At 42.0% G+C, this 16,289-nt stretch overlaps 1 protein-coding gene across 8 annotated transcripts in view; it reads right to left on the bottom strand.

Annotated features, from left to right (window-relative positions):
• ttll5 (tubulin tyrosine ligase-like family, member 5) overlaps positions 1–16,289 on the bottom strand; it is a 57,371-nt gene that overhangs the window by 26,446 nt on the left and 14,636 nt on the right. For 6 of the 8 annotated variants that reach the window (XM_040042665.1, XM_040042668.1, XM_040042662.1 and 3 more), the window contains exons 13-26: positions 12,168–12,249; positions 11,027–11,088; positions 6,498–6,553; positions 5,881–5,922; positions 4,899–5,006; positions 4,683–4,774; positions 4,081–4,143; positions 3,400–3,548; positions 2,862–3,108; positions 1,851–1,968; positions 1,293–1,439; positions 1,079–1,170; positions 843–991; positions 1–564 (exon numbers count right to left, since the gene is read on the bottom strand). In XM_040042665.1, the coding sequence (XP_039898599.1) occupies positions 1–564; positions 843–991; positions 1,079–1,170; positions 1,293–1,439; positions 1,851–1,968; positions 2,862–3,108; positions 3,400–3,548; positions 4,081–4,143; positions 4,683–4,774; positions 4,899–5,006; positions 5,881–5,922; positions 6,498–6,553; positions 11,027–11,088; positions 12,168–12,249 (1,971 nt within the window). The remainder of the gene's footprint in view (positions 565–842; positions 992–1,078; positions 1,171–1,292; positions 1,440–1,850; positions 1,969–2,861; positions 3,109–3,399; positions 3,549–4,080; positions 4,144–4,682; positions 4,775–4,898; positions 5,007–5,880; positions 5,923–6,497; positions 6,554–11,026; positions 11,089–12,167; positions 12,250–16,289) is intronic. The other 2 variants (XM_040042671.1, XM_040042670.1) reach the window with 2 other exon arrangements.

The raw sequence follows: 16,289 nt of genomic DNA, 5'->3' as shown, positions 1-16,289 counted from the left end.
CTTGGCCTGCAGATGTGGGTCTAGAGAGCTTCTGGCTATAGATGTGTGTGGCACTTGGAACGGACGAGGCCGCTGCAGAGCCAGCCATGGATGAGGTAAAGGACTGAATTCTTCTGAGCACCTGTGTCGATGGCCCTGTAGTCGCCGCGTTTGAGCCCGTGGGCGCAGCCGTCCACAGGACCCTTGGAGGTTGTGTGACCACATGGGCAGAGGTGTATGCGGGAGGGTCAGAAATACTCTCAGAATGGCAGAGGTGAGACTTTGCCAAGGACTGTGCATAAGATGGTGGCTGAGGAGGTGGAGGCGGCGGTGGACAGTGAAGAGGCAGGGATGCAGGAGAGCAGTGCTGCAGATGATTGTGCACGCAGTCCAAGGTCACAGGAAAACTGGAGCGGTGTTGAGACGACTGGACTTCTGGCTGGGTTTTGACCATTCTTACTTCAGCCTGTATGTCTTCAGGCAGCAAACAAAAAGAAGGCTGACCATCAGTGGCCTTATTGTCTGAGTCGGAGCTGACTTTCCCTGTTAGGAGCGACAACTCTGAATCCGCTTCCACGGCCAAAGCTGTTCAAAGGAGGAAATAAGCCAGAGCTCCTTTATCATCAGTTAGTCATTCCTCAGCTCTGACACACATTTGTTTTCCCGCAGTAAGTTCTAATCATTTGAAGCTGACCTTTTCTTCACCCCAGATGACTCAATCTTTTTTCCTTTCACTGTTCTAGATTCACAAATCTAAACAGTTCCTGTTTACTATGCTTGAATGATAAAAAATTAAAACATGAACCAGATGTACAGTAAAAAAAAACAAAAAGCATACATGGGAAAAGAAACAAGAAACTCACGTTTAGAATTATCACAGTTTCCTGAATCTCTTGAGGCATTTGCTTCACGAACATCTTTCTTAATGCCTCTGACTTTTGTTCCTAGGAAGACGGTGGCCGATTTATTTTTCTGCGTGTAGAATGTCAGTACTTCCTCCAGGTCGTTTTCACTGTTAGTTCAAGAAGAAGAAAAAAGACATGAAATAAACGTGTGTAGCAGAAAACTTGGCTCAAAAAAGTTGAGCCAAATCACTAACCTGGCTGCACTGATGTACTCTTGAAACACTTTAGGATTAACACAACGCTCCTCTTTACTAATCTCCTGTTTTTTCACCATATGTTCAGTTTCCTGGGAACATAGAGAAAAGAACAGAACTGCAGATGTACTTTGACTGTTGGAAATAAACAGCTCAATGTCCTTTGTGTTTCAAGCACCTCTCTGCAATGACTCTACAGTCTGGGAAGGGGTACCTTGTTATAACAGTGGATAAACTCCCCTAACTGATGGGACAGGATGCGTCTGCGGTCTTGGAGTGGTAACTGCCGACTGGGCAAGACTACCTTTATGTCTTGTTGAAGGTTACTGGCTGCTTTTCTCAGAAAGCGAATCACGAGCTCCTGTAAAGACAAAGAAAAAAAACTTTTATCATCAGTTTCCCGAATCACTGATTCACTGAGCCGTCTCTGTCGTCTTAACTCTGGGTCTGACTCACTTTAAAACACTTTTGAATTTAAAGATCAGAGATAGGCACGATTTTACACTGATTTTCCTCAAGTTTTTTGAGGTTGCTGATGATGATGTATGCCATTACAATGCAGACTTTCCAAACAGACTCTCTTTTACAGAGTCCACGTTTTCCTTCTATGCGGCTACAAATGCCACGTGCAGATTTCCACGGTGCAGATGAGTAACAGAGGAATAATAAGGGAAACTGACATGCACACATACATACAGAGAAAACAAAGTTACAGAGTGTTCGATTGCTTTCATTTTTTACAAGGAGTTAAAAAAAAATGCTATAGCTGTACCATTTGATCGTTGCCATTGTCGGGCCAAGCTGAGATGGTGTTGTCTCTGCTTTCTGCTAACAGTCTTTGCTGGACTCGCTGCAGGTAAGAGGAGAAAGCAATACGAGCCTGCACTTTGCTGAAGAGGAGAGGTAAAAGCAGAAAAGAGAGAGGAAAAAGCATCAAAGGCAAAGCAAATATAAAGCAATGAAAAATAGAAATATGCAACAATAGCTGATAACAGAATGCTGTTGGAACACAGTGCATCTTGTCTGTATCTTGTCCTGTATCAGTATCAAAATGACAAACTGTCTTCGTGGCCCAGGTGAACCTGGAGAGAGTACTGCCAGAACATTGTAGCTGTCAAACACAAACAAAGACATGCTATACTATAATTTCCCAGCTTCGTGCACAGTCCTGGCAAGCACTAAGGAATTTCTACAAACTCAGACTTGTTATCGTAATTCTTCCTGAAATTATAATTTCAGGCACACGTTTGAAATGACAGGAGACTGCAGCCTTTGTTGAGTCTAAGTACAGTGGTGAAAGCGTATTGTATCTGCGTGTCTTTATTTAAAGAAAAGTGAGTGTCTTGATCCTCAGCAAATTTTGAACCCTTTACATCTGCTTTTATACCATTTTCAAACAATGACTGTTTACTTGTAGCTCAGGAAAAGGAAAGCTACTGCCTGTGCTAATAAACCAACGTTTATTTACTAGACCTTCTGCAGACCCATCGTGAACCTCAACACTTTTTCATGCCCCCTTTTACTGAAGTGCCATGTGCTTCAATCTAAGTTAAAACTGTGTTTTCATCAAAGCAGAAAAAGTTAAAAAGTAAACGATTATGTCTGGACTCAATGGCGTACAAGAATAACACTGACTTTTGTTGAGGCCCAGCCAGTCAGAGGTAGTGAGAGGAATTAAAACATCAACACGTGTAAATGTTCGTCCTCGGTTCTACCTGCAACTTCACAGTACTCCTTGCTCAATGAGGACGAATGGGAGCAGCAGCCCAGAATGCAAACTGACCTGAGTTCCCAGCCCTGTTGAAGGATGTTGAGCAGGTTGACTGTAGGGCTGGCATTGTGCACGGCTGCCTCTGAGCTGGACTGAGCCTTACTGTGGCATCGCTCCAATGGTGTGGCCACTTGTTTTCTTTGCTCTGCTACCAAAGCCTTGTGTGAAACTGGCTCAAGAACTTGTTTCACCTCCTCCTGAGCACACTCCTCTCCCTCCTGACTGCTGTTCTCAGTCAGGGAGGCCTTGGATTCCTTCCCTGAGGTATGCAACACAGCAAGAAAAGACAAATGTCAGTTGCATCACTGGCATTTGGGATAAAATACACACATGCACTCAAAATAGGCTTTTTATTGTTGCTGCAATGAAATGAACTCATACAGAGTCATATTTGGCCAACCTTAACGTGACACAGGGGAGTTATTTATTGGAACCAAAAGTGCATTAGCGTGAGATGTTGTTCTACTTAGCTACACTCTTCCTAGTTTTGGAAAAAAAAAGTTATTTCAAACTGAAGGAAAAAAAAAAAAAAAGAACACATTGAGTTTACCCGATTTTTTCTTCCTTGCAGCAGAGCCATGAGTCAGGTGGCGCTGTCTCCTCTTTCGTGCCTCCAGAGACAGCAGCTTCCTCTCATACTGGACGACGTGACAGCCATGGACCACGTCCACCTGCAGCTGCACATTCCCATTCGCATTCCTGCGAGGCAGAGCAAGACGTGTCAACGCAATGATAATAACAACAAGAATAATGATTTATATGGATATTATCAACAAGTATAAAGCAGAGAAACAGCTGTAAATTTCAACTTTAAGTTAGGTACTGCAGCAGCAACCATCTCCCTGAACTCACTACCTAATGAATATGGAAAATCTTAGCTTAGTCGGGGGACAAATCTCCAGTCAATACAGTCAAACCTGTGGTTAAATTTTGAAAGCCTGCGCAGATTCAAATAACCTAAATGAACGTTGTACTACAATAACAAAAATGCGGTTCAATAAAACGGCACAATTCATCTGTGACTATCTTTCCCTTCCTGCCCCCGAATCGATGCCACAATGCCACATAGACACAGGCGCGCGCTGGAAAAGCTGATTGTGTGTCATCTATTCAGCTGTTCGTCTCACCTATCCAGTCAAAAGACCAAACAAATGCCACGTTACAATCCCACCATTTCCACAAACTGATGGAGAGATTTATTTCCCATCCCGACCACAATGGAAATGCTTACCTTCCATGGAAAAGTCTGTTCGCCAACACGAAGTTCATTGACGTCTTGGACTCAAGATATCCTCTGAGAGAAGAAGATAATAAGCAAATTACAATAATCATAAAGGCAGGGGCCCCAGTGAGCTCCGGCGTCTTTATTTGTGGCAAATGTGTTAAAAATGAGACTTCTGTGATACTGTGGAAGCGACGGGTATTAACTGCACCAATAGCTCCCCAGACCGCTCAATAAAACGCTTTTAAAAATGCCACAAAATACCCTGCTGCTAACGGAGGTTTAATCATGCAACTAATCCTCATATAGGAATATAAATTTTAAGCACAATGATGGATTTCCTCTCTTAATAGGAGTTTAATAGCATATTAATATAAAGTCACTGAGGGATCTTTTTTTTTGGAACACAGACTCCAACAAGTTTCCAGTGACTCTGGAGCTATATCGTAGTTTGGTGGTTGAATTAGCAAATGCAAACCGGAGTCGCTTAGTCTGGCTTTAAGCTAAATGTCCTGCTTATCTGAGCACAGTATCAGTAATGAGTAACATTACAGACAAACTTCCCTTGCGGCCTACAAGGGATCTGTCTGTTCTTTCCTGGCTCAGATTACCCATAGAGCTCCCATGTATCCGCGGTGGGGAAGATCCTAATGAAACCTCCTCGTCTTTCATACTCTTCCTTTATCCTCCGCAGCACTCTGATCTATATTAGTGAAGGAAAGTAAAATACCATCTATTAAAAAAAGAAGCAATGTTTATACAGAAAAAATACAGTTACACAGCCTATACTAAAAGTACTTTACACAACATCTTTATTAAGACCTTACCTCCTCAACAGTTAGGTTCAGAGTGCTGTCTCCTTGGCCATGCTTAGCTCCTCGCTTGTCCTTAAGATCCTCGGTTTCTGAGATGTTGGTTGACGTCGGCCTCTGTCGCTACAAGAAGCGGAGACGATGCAAACAGTTTTTGATAAAAACGGTGTAATATGTTTCCTCTTTTCAATCCAGTTTTGTTAAAGCAAATCAGGTGCTTCATAATCAGGATGAACAAAAGGCCGTAAGGGTAACAAACGCTTTCTTTTGAAAAACAATCCACAAAAATCTATTTGTATGTTAAGTTGAAAATGTAGAAGCTACATCACAGATAACCAAAACCCCGTTCTCCTCTTTTGTCTTCGCCGCAGAAATAGAGTGCTTTTGTTAAGCAGTGGCATTTCTGGTTGTCTCCCTGCTGCATGCACTACTAGGCTGTGACTGACAACTTTGGCATGCAGTTTTGGAACTCGGGCCAGATAGAGGGGCACAACCCTGCATGATCACATATAAAATTTGTCATCTGAATAGCAGGGGGATTATATTTAATTACCCCGACACGGATGGTGGGGATACAAAGGCAGCCAAAAAGTGACAAGGCTTAATCCCTCAGCAAAGGTCTCAACTGTTGCCCCCGATCAGAGTGAAGGGATAGGACAGGTTCTCTATGGGCCCCTGAAGTTCTTCAACAGCTAGTGTTTGGCTTGATTTAGGTGTGCCTGAAGCATCGGGAAGAAAGTTTTTCGACTCATTACGCAAAGTAGCGCATTGCGGCTTGTTAAGTGCTTTTGCTAAAGAAGCTTTGATTAAAAATGCAGCATTGAGGATTTATATAAGCCATCTGTCTGTCCCTGTGAAAAATTGCTTTAGCCACATAATCAAATAAGCAAAAAGCAGCAAGCGATTTCTTACCGGTAATGAAACAGGCATCAGGGAATTGCAAAGGGACAAAGCAAAGGAAGATTAATACGTCTGAGTCAACAAAATAAAAGCTTACCACTCTGCTGTGTGTAGTGGCTGGATGTGCAGAAAAAAGTTTCTAAGAGGAAATGGGTGAACACACTGCATCAGCATTGAGCCTGTATCAAGGCACATACAGACAACATCCAAACCACATCAACATACAACAATGAAACATTGTTACTTTATGTCTAAACAGGCCTTTTACACAATATAAGGTGGAGCAGAAATCTGTCTGATTTAGTAATATCCCTCCAGCAGGTCCTTTGCCAAATCTTAGTGCAGTAGTCGAGTGGAGGTAGCCAAGTGTATTAGCTGTTGTGGCATCATTAGGCAACAAGGCCTAGAGAGAGCATTAGTCACTTGATTAGAAATGATAAAACAATAAGCCACTGAGAGTGTAGCACTTACAAACTGAGGTCACTCAAACACTGTAATTGCATTAGCAGTTGTTTTGCATTACAGTGAATTTTCCATTAGGGTAAGAGAAGAGCTCAGTGGCAGTGGCAGGAATGTAGTGTAACTAACAGAGACATGAAGACAAGAATGGGAATGTTTCACAAGGAAGGGTGAATGAGTGCAATGCTTGGCTTGACGGTTGTGTGTGCGTGTGTGCGTGCATGTGTTCGCGTGTGTGCTGGTGTCCACCACTACCTGTGTTCTTTGGTCAGAGCGAGGCTGTCTCGACAGGGGGTCCTGACACACAAAGCCTGCAGGGATACAGAAGAGCCATAAAGGGGCATGTTTATGACATCAGGTCTTAAATATGTTACATTCCCATGACCTTCATGTATTGCATCAACTTCTTAATGTTTGTGCAAGAAACCAATGTGGAGCATAGACCGACAGAAAGGCAGTAAATTAAACAATATCATGCTATATCAAATACATGAATTTTTTAAAAATACATTTAGGTCAGAAAGAAGTGTTTCAAAATAGGAACCCACTGCAGCATAATGCAACCCAGGCCCCTGATGCTGAATGGGTTTGTTTCTTAAGCTACAGTCACACTATAGAAAACAGCAGTTGGAGATCACTGTACAACTAAAATTACTGCGACTATATGCGAGGAACTTGTAATATTGTTGCCTTTGAAATGCCTGCTTTGAAGATGGGGAGTTGGTCTGTGACTACTCGCAGACAGTTGAAAACTTTGGTGCATCAAGATGAGTTAGAACATAGGTGTCAAACTCTGGCCCGCGGGCCAAATTTGTCCCGCAGCCTAATTACATTTGGCCCGCGAAGCCATACCAAATTACTATTAGAGCTGGCCTACTGGTATTATACAGCTAATATATATATTGTTTAGTATTAAGCTTTGCTTGTTCCATATTCAGTGTTTCAGCAAAACGTGTTTGAGTCCATAAGAAAAGATTCATTCTTATATCTGGAGGAATAAATATATTTCAATAAATATTAACGTTAGCCCGCGACTTTGTTCCAGTTTTGAATTTTGGCCCACTGTGTGTTTGAGTTTGACACCCCTGAGTTAGAAGAGTTAGTCCCTTATGACTTTACAACTGAACAGGGTTAGGTTGGCAATTGCATGCAATGTGTTTGGGATAAATTGGTAATTAAATGTGAGGAATTAGGAAAAATCAGCTATTTAACAGCAAATTGGCAAAGATGCTCAGCTGCCTTGCTTTTACATAGGAATATAACTACTTTAAAAAAAGTTGGCAACAAGTTGAGCCAATCCTCCAGTCATCCTGCAGATGAATTCTGCTCATCAGTGCAGACTGATTCATAGTGATCGCAAGAACTGGCATTCAGTCTGTTTTTGTTTATAAATTAAACATTATTATTTTCAAACCTTTGCGACTCTGTGTGAGACTGATTCTAACCCTGCCTGGTACAAGGTTACTGGGGCCACACCCTTGAAGAAGCATGAAAGTGCTTGGTGGCTAAACTTTAGTCCATTCGGCCCATTCGGACAAAGCCCAAAGAGGCAACATGTGCCCACCTTCTTTTGGGTTCACCACCTGCAGAAGGCACTACAGGGTTCAGGTGCAATGTATGGTGGGTGGGTGACTTTCAAGGGTGGAGGCCTCGGCAGTCTGATCTCTAGCTGGTGAAATAAGCTCTTTGGACATGGAACGCCACCTCTCTGATGGGGAAAGAGCCTGAGCTAATGTGTGAAGTTGAAAGATACCCACTAGATATAATTGGGCTCACCTGAACACACATATTGGGTTCTAGAACCCATCTATGGGACTCTGCTCCAATCTGGAGTTTCCCTCGAGGAGAGGCAGCAGGTAGGGGCACTAGTATCCCCCCAGGTCCCTGCCTATATGCTGGGGTTTTCCCTGGTGGACAAAACAGTTACTTTCCACCATGTGTTTAGGTTAAGGATAGGAAACTGAATGTCATTTACACTTCTTGCAGATAATGGGTGTGGTGCTCAAGGGTGGGGACTCCATTTTCCTCCTGGGAGAATGTGGCTGTATTGGCTTCATCAGGTGGTGGCCTCTAGATTGCACTGGAGTAGGTTGTAGCTGAGTGTGAAGCGGCAGAAATGTGAATTGGCACCCCAAGTCTGAATCCATGGTTCTCAGCAGGAAAAGGGTGGTGTGCCAACTCCAGGTCAAGAACAAGATGCTGCCCCAAGTGAAGGAGTTTAATATCTTTGGATCTTGTTCACGAGTGATGGGAAAGAGACGTGTGACAGTAAAGGGACCAAAAGAAAAAGACCGTGGATACAACAGTGTAAATGAGCTTCTGGCAAAAGATGAATGGGCTCTACCTTAGTGAATTCAGTCATTTACTGTAGGAGGGATTCAGAGTAGAGCCATTACTCCTCCACATCGAAAGGAGGTTCGGACATCTGTTCGGACAGGCACCCCTTGGGCGCCTCCTGTGCAAGGTCTTCTGGGCATGTACTACCATGAGGAGCCCCAGTCTTAGCGAGACGTTCCCACCCTGTCTAAAAGATTTAAATCTAGAATCTTTTGTTTATTGATTCCCACATTCCTTCATAGCTAACTAGTGGTCACAGTGACCTTTTAAATAAATAGGTTTATGTTCTATCTTGCTCTCACACTTTGGGTGAATTAAATCTATTGACAGCTTAGAGCTCTGGGCTATTTATTCTACCTCATCCAAGCCGTCAGGTAAGTTTCAGGCCCCCACCATGCTCTTGCCTAAACACGGCAATTATTACAAACACTGGTGACAGAGAACTGACAGCTACACGCAAGCAGAAAATTAATGCAAATGGAATGCTGTCATTATTTACAGGTCTGGGAGGCAGCCCAAGTGTTATCAGCCAACAGCGACTTAGTTTGTTTGGTACATAATAGATGTGCTATGTTTTACATGCCACCGCTTATTTTCCCCAGACGCGCAGTAACGTCTCCGTCCAAAGATAACTGGCAATTTATGATTCTACTCTTTCATTTAATGAGCCGGTGGAGAGGGTTTCAAGCCACAGTATGGCCTAGGGTTAAGACGCACATGCACATGTGTGCACACATTCACTCACATGGGCGTAATCACCACTCCTTTAATATCATTAGGCTGTGACCACAGATAGACTTAATGGTTCGGTGCCATTTTAGATGGACGCCTGCTAATCAGTATGCTCTGTGTAAAATATAACTGGTAACAAGGGTAAAGAAGAGTATTAAGTAAAGTTAAATAATCAAGATCTTTTTTCCCCACGTATACGGATTTATTTTGTCTCTACAAAGAAAAGGATAAAGTCTAAAACTATGTGGGCTCCTATAGTTTCATATCTGAAGTCTTCATCTACATGAGAATTTATAATTAAGAAGGGAGGAAACATAACAAAGACACAGTATCTCTCTTTCCCTGCAGCAAACATTAAAAAACAATGTTGATCTCTGCCTTGGGCCCTGCTTAATGACCACAAAAAAGCAGGCTTACGTTAACGTTTTTTGTCTGCAAGTCATTTAATGTCAATTAATGAAGGTTACGATTTGTTCTTTCAACAGTGGAGCGCCCATTAGGAAGCCATACAGCTATTTTTGGCACTTTGCAAAACTCAACTCGTGGAATGCAGGAAAACATTAAGCATTAAACAATAGTCGACTGTCTCCACTTAAAACCTGCTGGTTAAAAGAAGCAACTAAGCAGTTATGGCTTTTAGTGACACTAGCACAGAAAAAAAGCATACTTGCAGCACTTTTCATTTCATGTTAGCCTCACCAAAATAATGTCTTTTCCCCAAATATATACTTGTGCAATAAATGCTCACTGAATGATCTCTTAATTGTGCCTAAGTATTTTTCCATCCAGAGCTTAAGCATGAGTAATGCAACATTTAACCTTAAAGAACATCTAAATCTTCAGTTCAATTTGTTTATAGGCTCTGAATCCTTGTTACTCAACAGTTAATCTAGCTTCCTTCTGCATTGCGATTTGTATATTGATGGCTTACTGTAGGTGTGGAACGTCAGCGTTATAGTATTTTTAAGATTCATACTGATACGATATTTGGTGATTTAAAAATTCAATACATTGAAAGATATATTTTTTCTTTTAGAGACATAAAACATAAACAGATTTTGCTAATATTTTTTATGTGTAGTTATTTATAAGTCCTTATTAGGATAATATGAAAAGGCAATATAAAAATAATCTTGTTTTGTTGTCACAAGTTGTGAATTATAACAACTATTCTTTTTGACTTTAGTCAGATCGATGCCTACAAAGTTCCAAAAAGGCCTCCCTTAATTGCCCTTTTAACATTGTTAACATGTACCAATGCAACTGTTTGCTTTAAACCTGACATCTGTTAATGTTTACTTTTTCCCCATAACTTTTAATGTCGATATTCTCCCAAGATTTGTCCTTTGATTTTTATTTAGTGGCTGATAATATAACTGGAGATACAGACATGTAAATGGACTGGTACTTATATAGCTCTTTTCTATTTAAGCACTCAAAGTGTTTTCTCACTACAAGCCCCATTCACCAATACATGTACACATTCTTACAAGGGCTTTTATCTATGCCTAAGCACTTGCTTCCTAATAGTCAAACACCAATGTGTGAGGTATCAGGGCCTGAGGCTACTTTGATTCACCAGCATTTCCTATGCTAGTCTACATCAAGCTCAAAGTGCACATTTTAAATGAAGTGATTGTCTATAAAGTCCACCCACTTGTGCAAAACTGTGGAATTAAATATAAGCTGCATTCATTCCTGCCGGATGCACTCACCCACAAGTGAAAACATGTCTGCAATCATGCTGGCCTTTATCTTTAAATCCAAGGGAGCATCACTGTAAATAAGCAGATTTCACAAACAAAAACATTATTGTCATATAATGTCAGACTAAAATGCTCATCAGTTGAGTGCCTTTAACATGGCACTGAAATTAGGAACATTTTACAACCTTGAGATGATTAAAAAAAACACCTACAGCTTTACATTATGCTAGGAAAATGAGAAATCGCTTAAAACATGCAGACATAAATACAGTATATAAAAGTGTGGCATGGGTGTGGTCGCTGGCCGGCTGCAGAGGAGGGGGTGACGCAGTGAGCTCCCGGGGCGGCGCAGGGGCGGGGTGAACAGGTGTGCTGAGAAGTGAAGGTGATTGTCACTCTTTATATGTTCGCAGTGACAGTCGGAGGCGGAAGAGCGGACGTGACAGCAGAGAGTGGGAGTGACTGTGTCCCAGTGAACTGAAAACCAAAGTATTAATAAAAGTATTGCTGTCCTCACACCTGTGTCCCGTGGATGCTTTACAGGACAAACGTTACACTGGTGTCCGATCCCCAGCCCGCTCCACCTGCTCCCCCGGCGGCTCCGCCGCCCACCCAACCGCTGCAGGTCTTGGGCCAGGTGATGTTGGACATGGCGACGATGGCGGCTCGTCAGGCTGCCGCGCAGGACCACCAGCTGGTGTTGCTTCGCCAGCAATCGGAGCAGCAGACCGTGGCTCTGGGGCAGCTGCTGGGGACTGCGGCTGCGCCGGCGACCCCCCCTCCACTGTCGGTGACGGTGCACCAGATGAGGGATGTGGAGGACCCGCTGGTGTTCATCGATGCTTTCCAGGCCACGGCGGTGGCCTGTCGCTGGCCGGAGGAGGAATGGGCCGCCCGGCTGCTGCTGCTTCTTTGGTTAGAGTATACTATTTTCTGTCCATCAAACTTTGAAAGACCTTCGGAAAACCTGGAGAACTACTGCTCAAGAGCACTTTAAAATAATAAAAGAAAGGCTGGCTCCTTTGAAGCAAACTATAATAAAGAAATGAGGGGTGTCTCAATACTTTTGCAAAGTACTGCGTGTTTTGGAAAAGAGATCCTCCTGAAATAACAAATGACAACAATTTAATACAGTAATTGAGTCACTCACCAGGCTAGGGAGGGAGAAAGGTTCACCTCTAACAACCAGGGTTTGAGGTTGGAGTCAATGAGCACATCAAAACCATACAGTTCTATAGAGGGAAACACAAAATGAATCAAAAGGTTTTTACTGCAGACAAAGAAGTCAGCAGAAACAGGATTACTAAAAAAAAAGAAAAAATCTCCCAGATCTGCTCAGTTAAAGGATGAAGGATATCAAAGTCAGAAGCACTTCCAGAGTTCTGTCATAGCCTCATTATGTGGCATCTGGCAACATGGCCCATGACTTTCTGCTATTGATTACACGCATGTTATATACCCAATCATTCAAGAAAGAAACATTTACCAATGCCTGCTACTGAGGGACTGGCTCAAATGCTTTAACCAAGCATATATATACACATCTCTCATGAAGATTCTTACATAAGATGGTGGATCAAAAACAAACTGTCCAGCAAATAATTTTGGTTGAGAAGGTTGAAGTCAAATGTACATAGTTTCATTAGATATTACCTAGAAGGACACTGCCCTAATGGTCACCAGAAAGAGTCCCAGCACCATCATAAGTTAGTATCTTTTTAACTTGGAAAATAAATTCAGATACTAAACTGGGACCATGACTTACAGTGGCAAAAGCTAGGGAATTAGAAAGCCTTAGACAATATATTATTATAGTATATATTTCACCCCAGTTATAGCTGAGCACTGAGTGACACAATAAAAAAGTGGTCAGGCAGTTCCCCATGTAAAAATTAATCCACTCTACTCCAATTTTCTCTCCTGTTTCACTGACTGATATATGGCTCACAGTGGCAGAGTTGCCCTATGTGCCATATGAAAGCCCTCACACTGTTCTGGGGAGTGTCACCCAATAAGCCAACGAGCCATCGGCCCCAGCAGCAGCGTGCAGGGAAACCGCAGTATTTTACAGGGATAGCGTGAAGCCCAGCCAAAGAGGCAGAGAAAAAATCCCTCTAATGGCACTTCAAAAGAACAGGCTATGTTGAGAATAGGCCTGGGTGGCTGGAGGTTTCAAAGCTGCTGTAAGCAGCACTGTTTGTTCTAACATCTCAGGTCAATGCCAGTGTTAAGCACACAAAAGCCAGCATGACAGCCACCAGTGGCCCCGGCTTTACACTCAGTATCACATTGATAAAACAGAGCAGATCAAGTTTAAAAGGATGAGTAAATGTAATTATGTGATGTTGTATATAGTTAAAAACTCATGAAGTTAACCATTAAACAAACCATGAGTTGTATGAGATGTGTATAGTATGTACACTGGAGCATGTCTAAATAACTTGCAGATGTTGGAACAAAGAATAAAAAATAAAAACCTGGAGGCAGATGTCAAGTAAAACTGCTTGATATTCATCAGAAATGGTCAAGAAGTTTTGTTCATTTTGGTAAAAAATGCGGGTCTCCATTTATTACTTTCAATTCATTTTAGAATGAAATGCATTTTGTATCTGAGGACAGATGTTACATTTCCTTTCTGTGAGTGATAAATGGGTTATAGGAGCATATGCTTATAAAAGGTTATATGGATTTCGTTATATGGCGAAAACATGACTCATACAAACATGTCTGTTTGGTGTATGTAATTTATAGGCTATCCGCATGCAATGTAAAGCTGTCTGCTCATTCGTGTTTGAATGAATAAACTGCTTCTGTTGAAAAGAAATGCAACAGCCATGCACTTTTTGTAAGAAACAAATCTGCTCTGGACCAACAGAGAAAATATGTTGAACTAAAATTGTGGCATAGGGTTCTTGTTTGCTGTAAATAAAATTATTTTCAACATTAAAGGAACAGTGTTTAAAATCTCTCCACTAGGTGTTAATAGATTTCAGATTGCAGTCAACTGAATACTGAATTCTCTTTTATTATGGTGCGTTGCTGAATAAGTCGGAAGTTCCCATTCAGAGATTTTTTGTAAAACGCCCCCTCAACTCGGACTGAAACTTGAAAAATCAGAACAAATCGACATACCCCAACTTAGTAATCCAAGAAGGTGGTACTGAATTTAAATGTTTGTAAAATTGTGAATTTTTAATCGGTACTTCCACTGCTAAATAAGCCATACACAGAACCGATCAGGCTCGATACATGAATGTGTTTTTTAAGTGCAAAAAAATAAGTATGCTGTATTTCTAGTGATACCTAAATGACTCTTCCTTGCCAAGAACCAAAACAAATCCTGTTTCTCCTAGCTTTTTCTGGAAGATCCTAACTTGGGAGTGTTCCGAGGTATCTGGAACGCGGCATTTACCTGTCTTATTTCAATTCATAATCCCAGATATGGTGGCTGTTGTAGGACAAACAACTCTGGCTGTTGTTCATGTGTAGTGAGTATAGGCGGTCAGTCCTCTGTTTACATGCTTTGTGTCCACATCGATCTACACTGGAGAAGGCTGAAAAGGTCTGATAGAACTCGATGAGTCAGTAAAGCTCACTTCTGTCTACTGACAGCGATACTATAAGTTGTTGAGAATATCCTGAATAGCTAGTGACTGATCTCTCGCCACATAAATAAAATTTGATTAGACGGAACATCGATGTCCATCTCAGCCACTTTATTCGAGATGATGGGCAACATGTTGAAATCCACGCACTGGCACCTGCTCCTATATATTTTTAGTGGATTAATTCTTTACATTCATGAGAATGTATCAGTTTGCTAGAAGATGTAGTTGCACATTAATCTATGTATATTAATGAGTCCAACATTCTTTTTTCTATTAAATAACAAAGAATGACTTACTGTACCTTTGAATGAGTTTGTTAAATTTAATTTTTTCAGGACACACTTTGAGAACATTTCTTTACATCAGGGAAGCACAATATCACTGGGTCACTGTATATCACATGCACTGAGAGCTGAACTTATGACTTATAGTGTCATAGGGTCCAAATTGGTGAAAGTGCAAACACTATTTTCGTGATGGAAATGAGCAAAGTCTGCCTTACGCCCACAAGCCAAAAGCTGCAACATAAGCTGCCACTGCCATCTTTACCTTCTTTACCTTCTGCGGATGGACGGGACCCCCACTGCTAAGCAGTGCTCACTTAGCAAAGCATTTTATTTTCCACTTGCTAGCTTTATACCATTCAATCCACTTTTATAGGAAGATGGGGAGAGAGTGTGTGTATCATAAAGCTTATAGACAAGAGCGCTGGAATAAAATGGCTTAGCTTACGCTCTCACTTCAGTGGCACCACAAAAACAGGGAGAAAAAACAACAACAACAAAAAAAAAAAAACAGGAGGTGTTACACCACCTCACCGTCCCCCCCGACATGCAGGCTCCATGTGTCACAAATTTCCCCCCAATTAGTAGCAGACGCCATTCCTTCCCTGTGAGCCTGTCGAAGCGCTCACTGTTAAGCACGTTTGTTCTGCGGCTCGACCGCTGCCAGGAGAGCACTTTTAAATGTGCCCACAGAGAGCCCACAACAAGCATCACAGACAAGCAGACGAGAGGCAGCGAACATCCACATCACACCCATTAAAGAGGGAGGGAGGGAATAAATATGACAGAGAAAAGGGATGATGAAGAGTTTTTTGAGGGGGTTTTTTGGTTTGCTTTCTTTTTTGTTATTGGATGGGCGCTGCTGGAAAATTCACCACAACAGACAAACGCCCAAAAACAATGATCTCCCCCACCCTGCCCATGCAGCTTGTTGGTCCACAATAACAACATCAACATAAAGTATTTCCTTCATGTGTGTTCTTTTCACAGCAAGGACAATTAAATTCAGAAATAAATTAATGGCGCTGAACTGTTTCACTGCTGTCGCAAGGAGCTTAACAGGCACGCCTCAGAGCCGCAATCGAGAAAACACTCCCAGGACAACAAATTAAGTCGCTGTTAACACTCTATAGCGTTATTGTGATAGCGGGACCCAAAACCATTAATCATTCTCGAAAACACTCAGTTACACAGCAGCTGCACTGTCATCATAGGAACACAAACACTGTGCCGCAGTGAAGTGTGGGAGTATCTGACAAATGTAAGACAGGCGGAGTGGTTCGCAGACGGGAGATCCAACCACACTCAGCACTTAATGAGGGACGTTCAGTGAAACATAGGACCAGTAAGTGGAATGTTTTGTGTGTAATAAAATAGGCC

This window comes from Simochromis diagramma, unplaced genomic scaffold (genome assembly GCF_900408965.1).
Source record: "Simochromis diagramma unplaced genomic scaffold, fSimDia1.1 OVJJ01000304.1, whole genome shotgun sequence".
Lineage (NCBI taxonomy): Eukaryota > Metazoa > Chordata > Actinopteri > Cichliformes > Cichlidae > Simochromis > Simochromis diagramma.
This window is presented reverse-complemented; position numbering and strand designations above follow the sequence as displayed.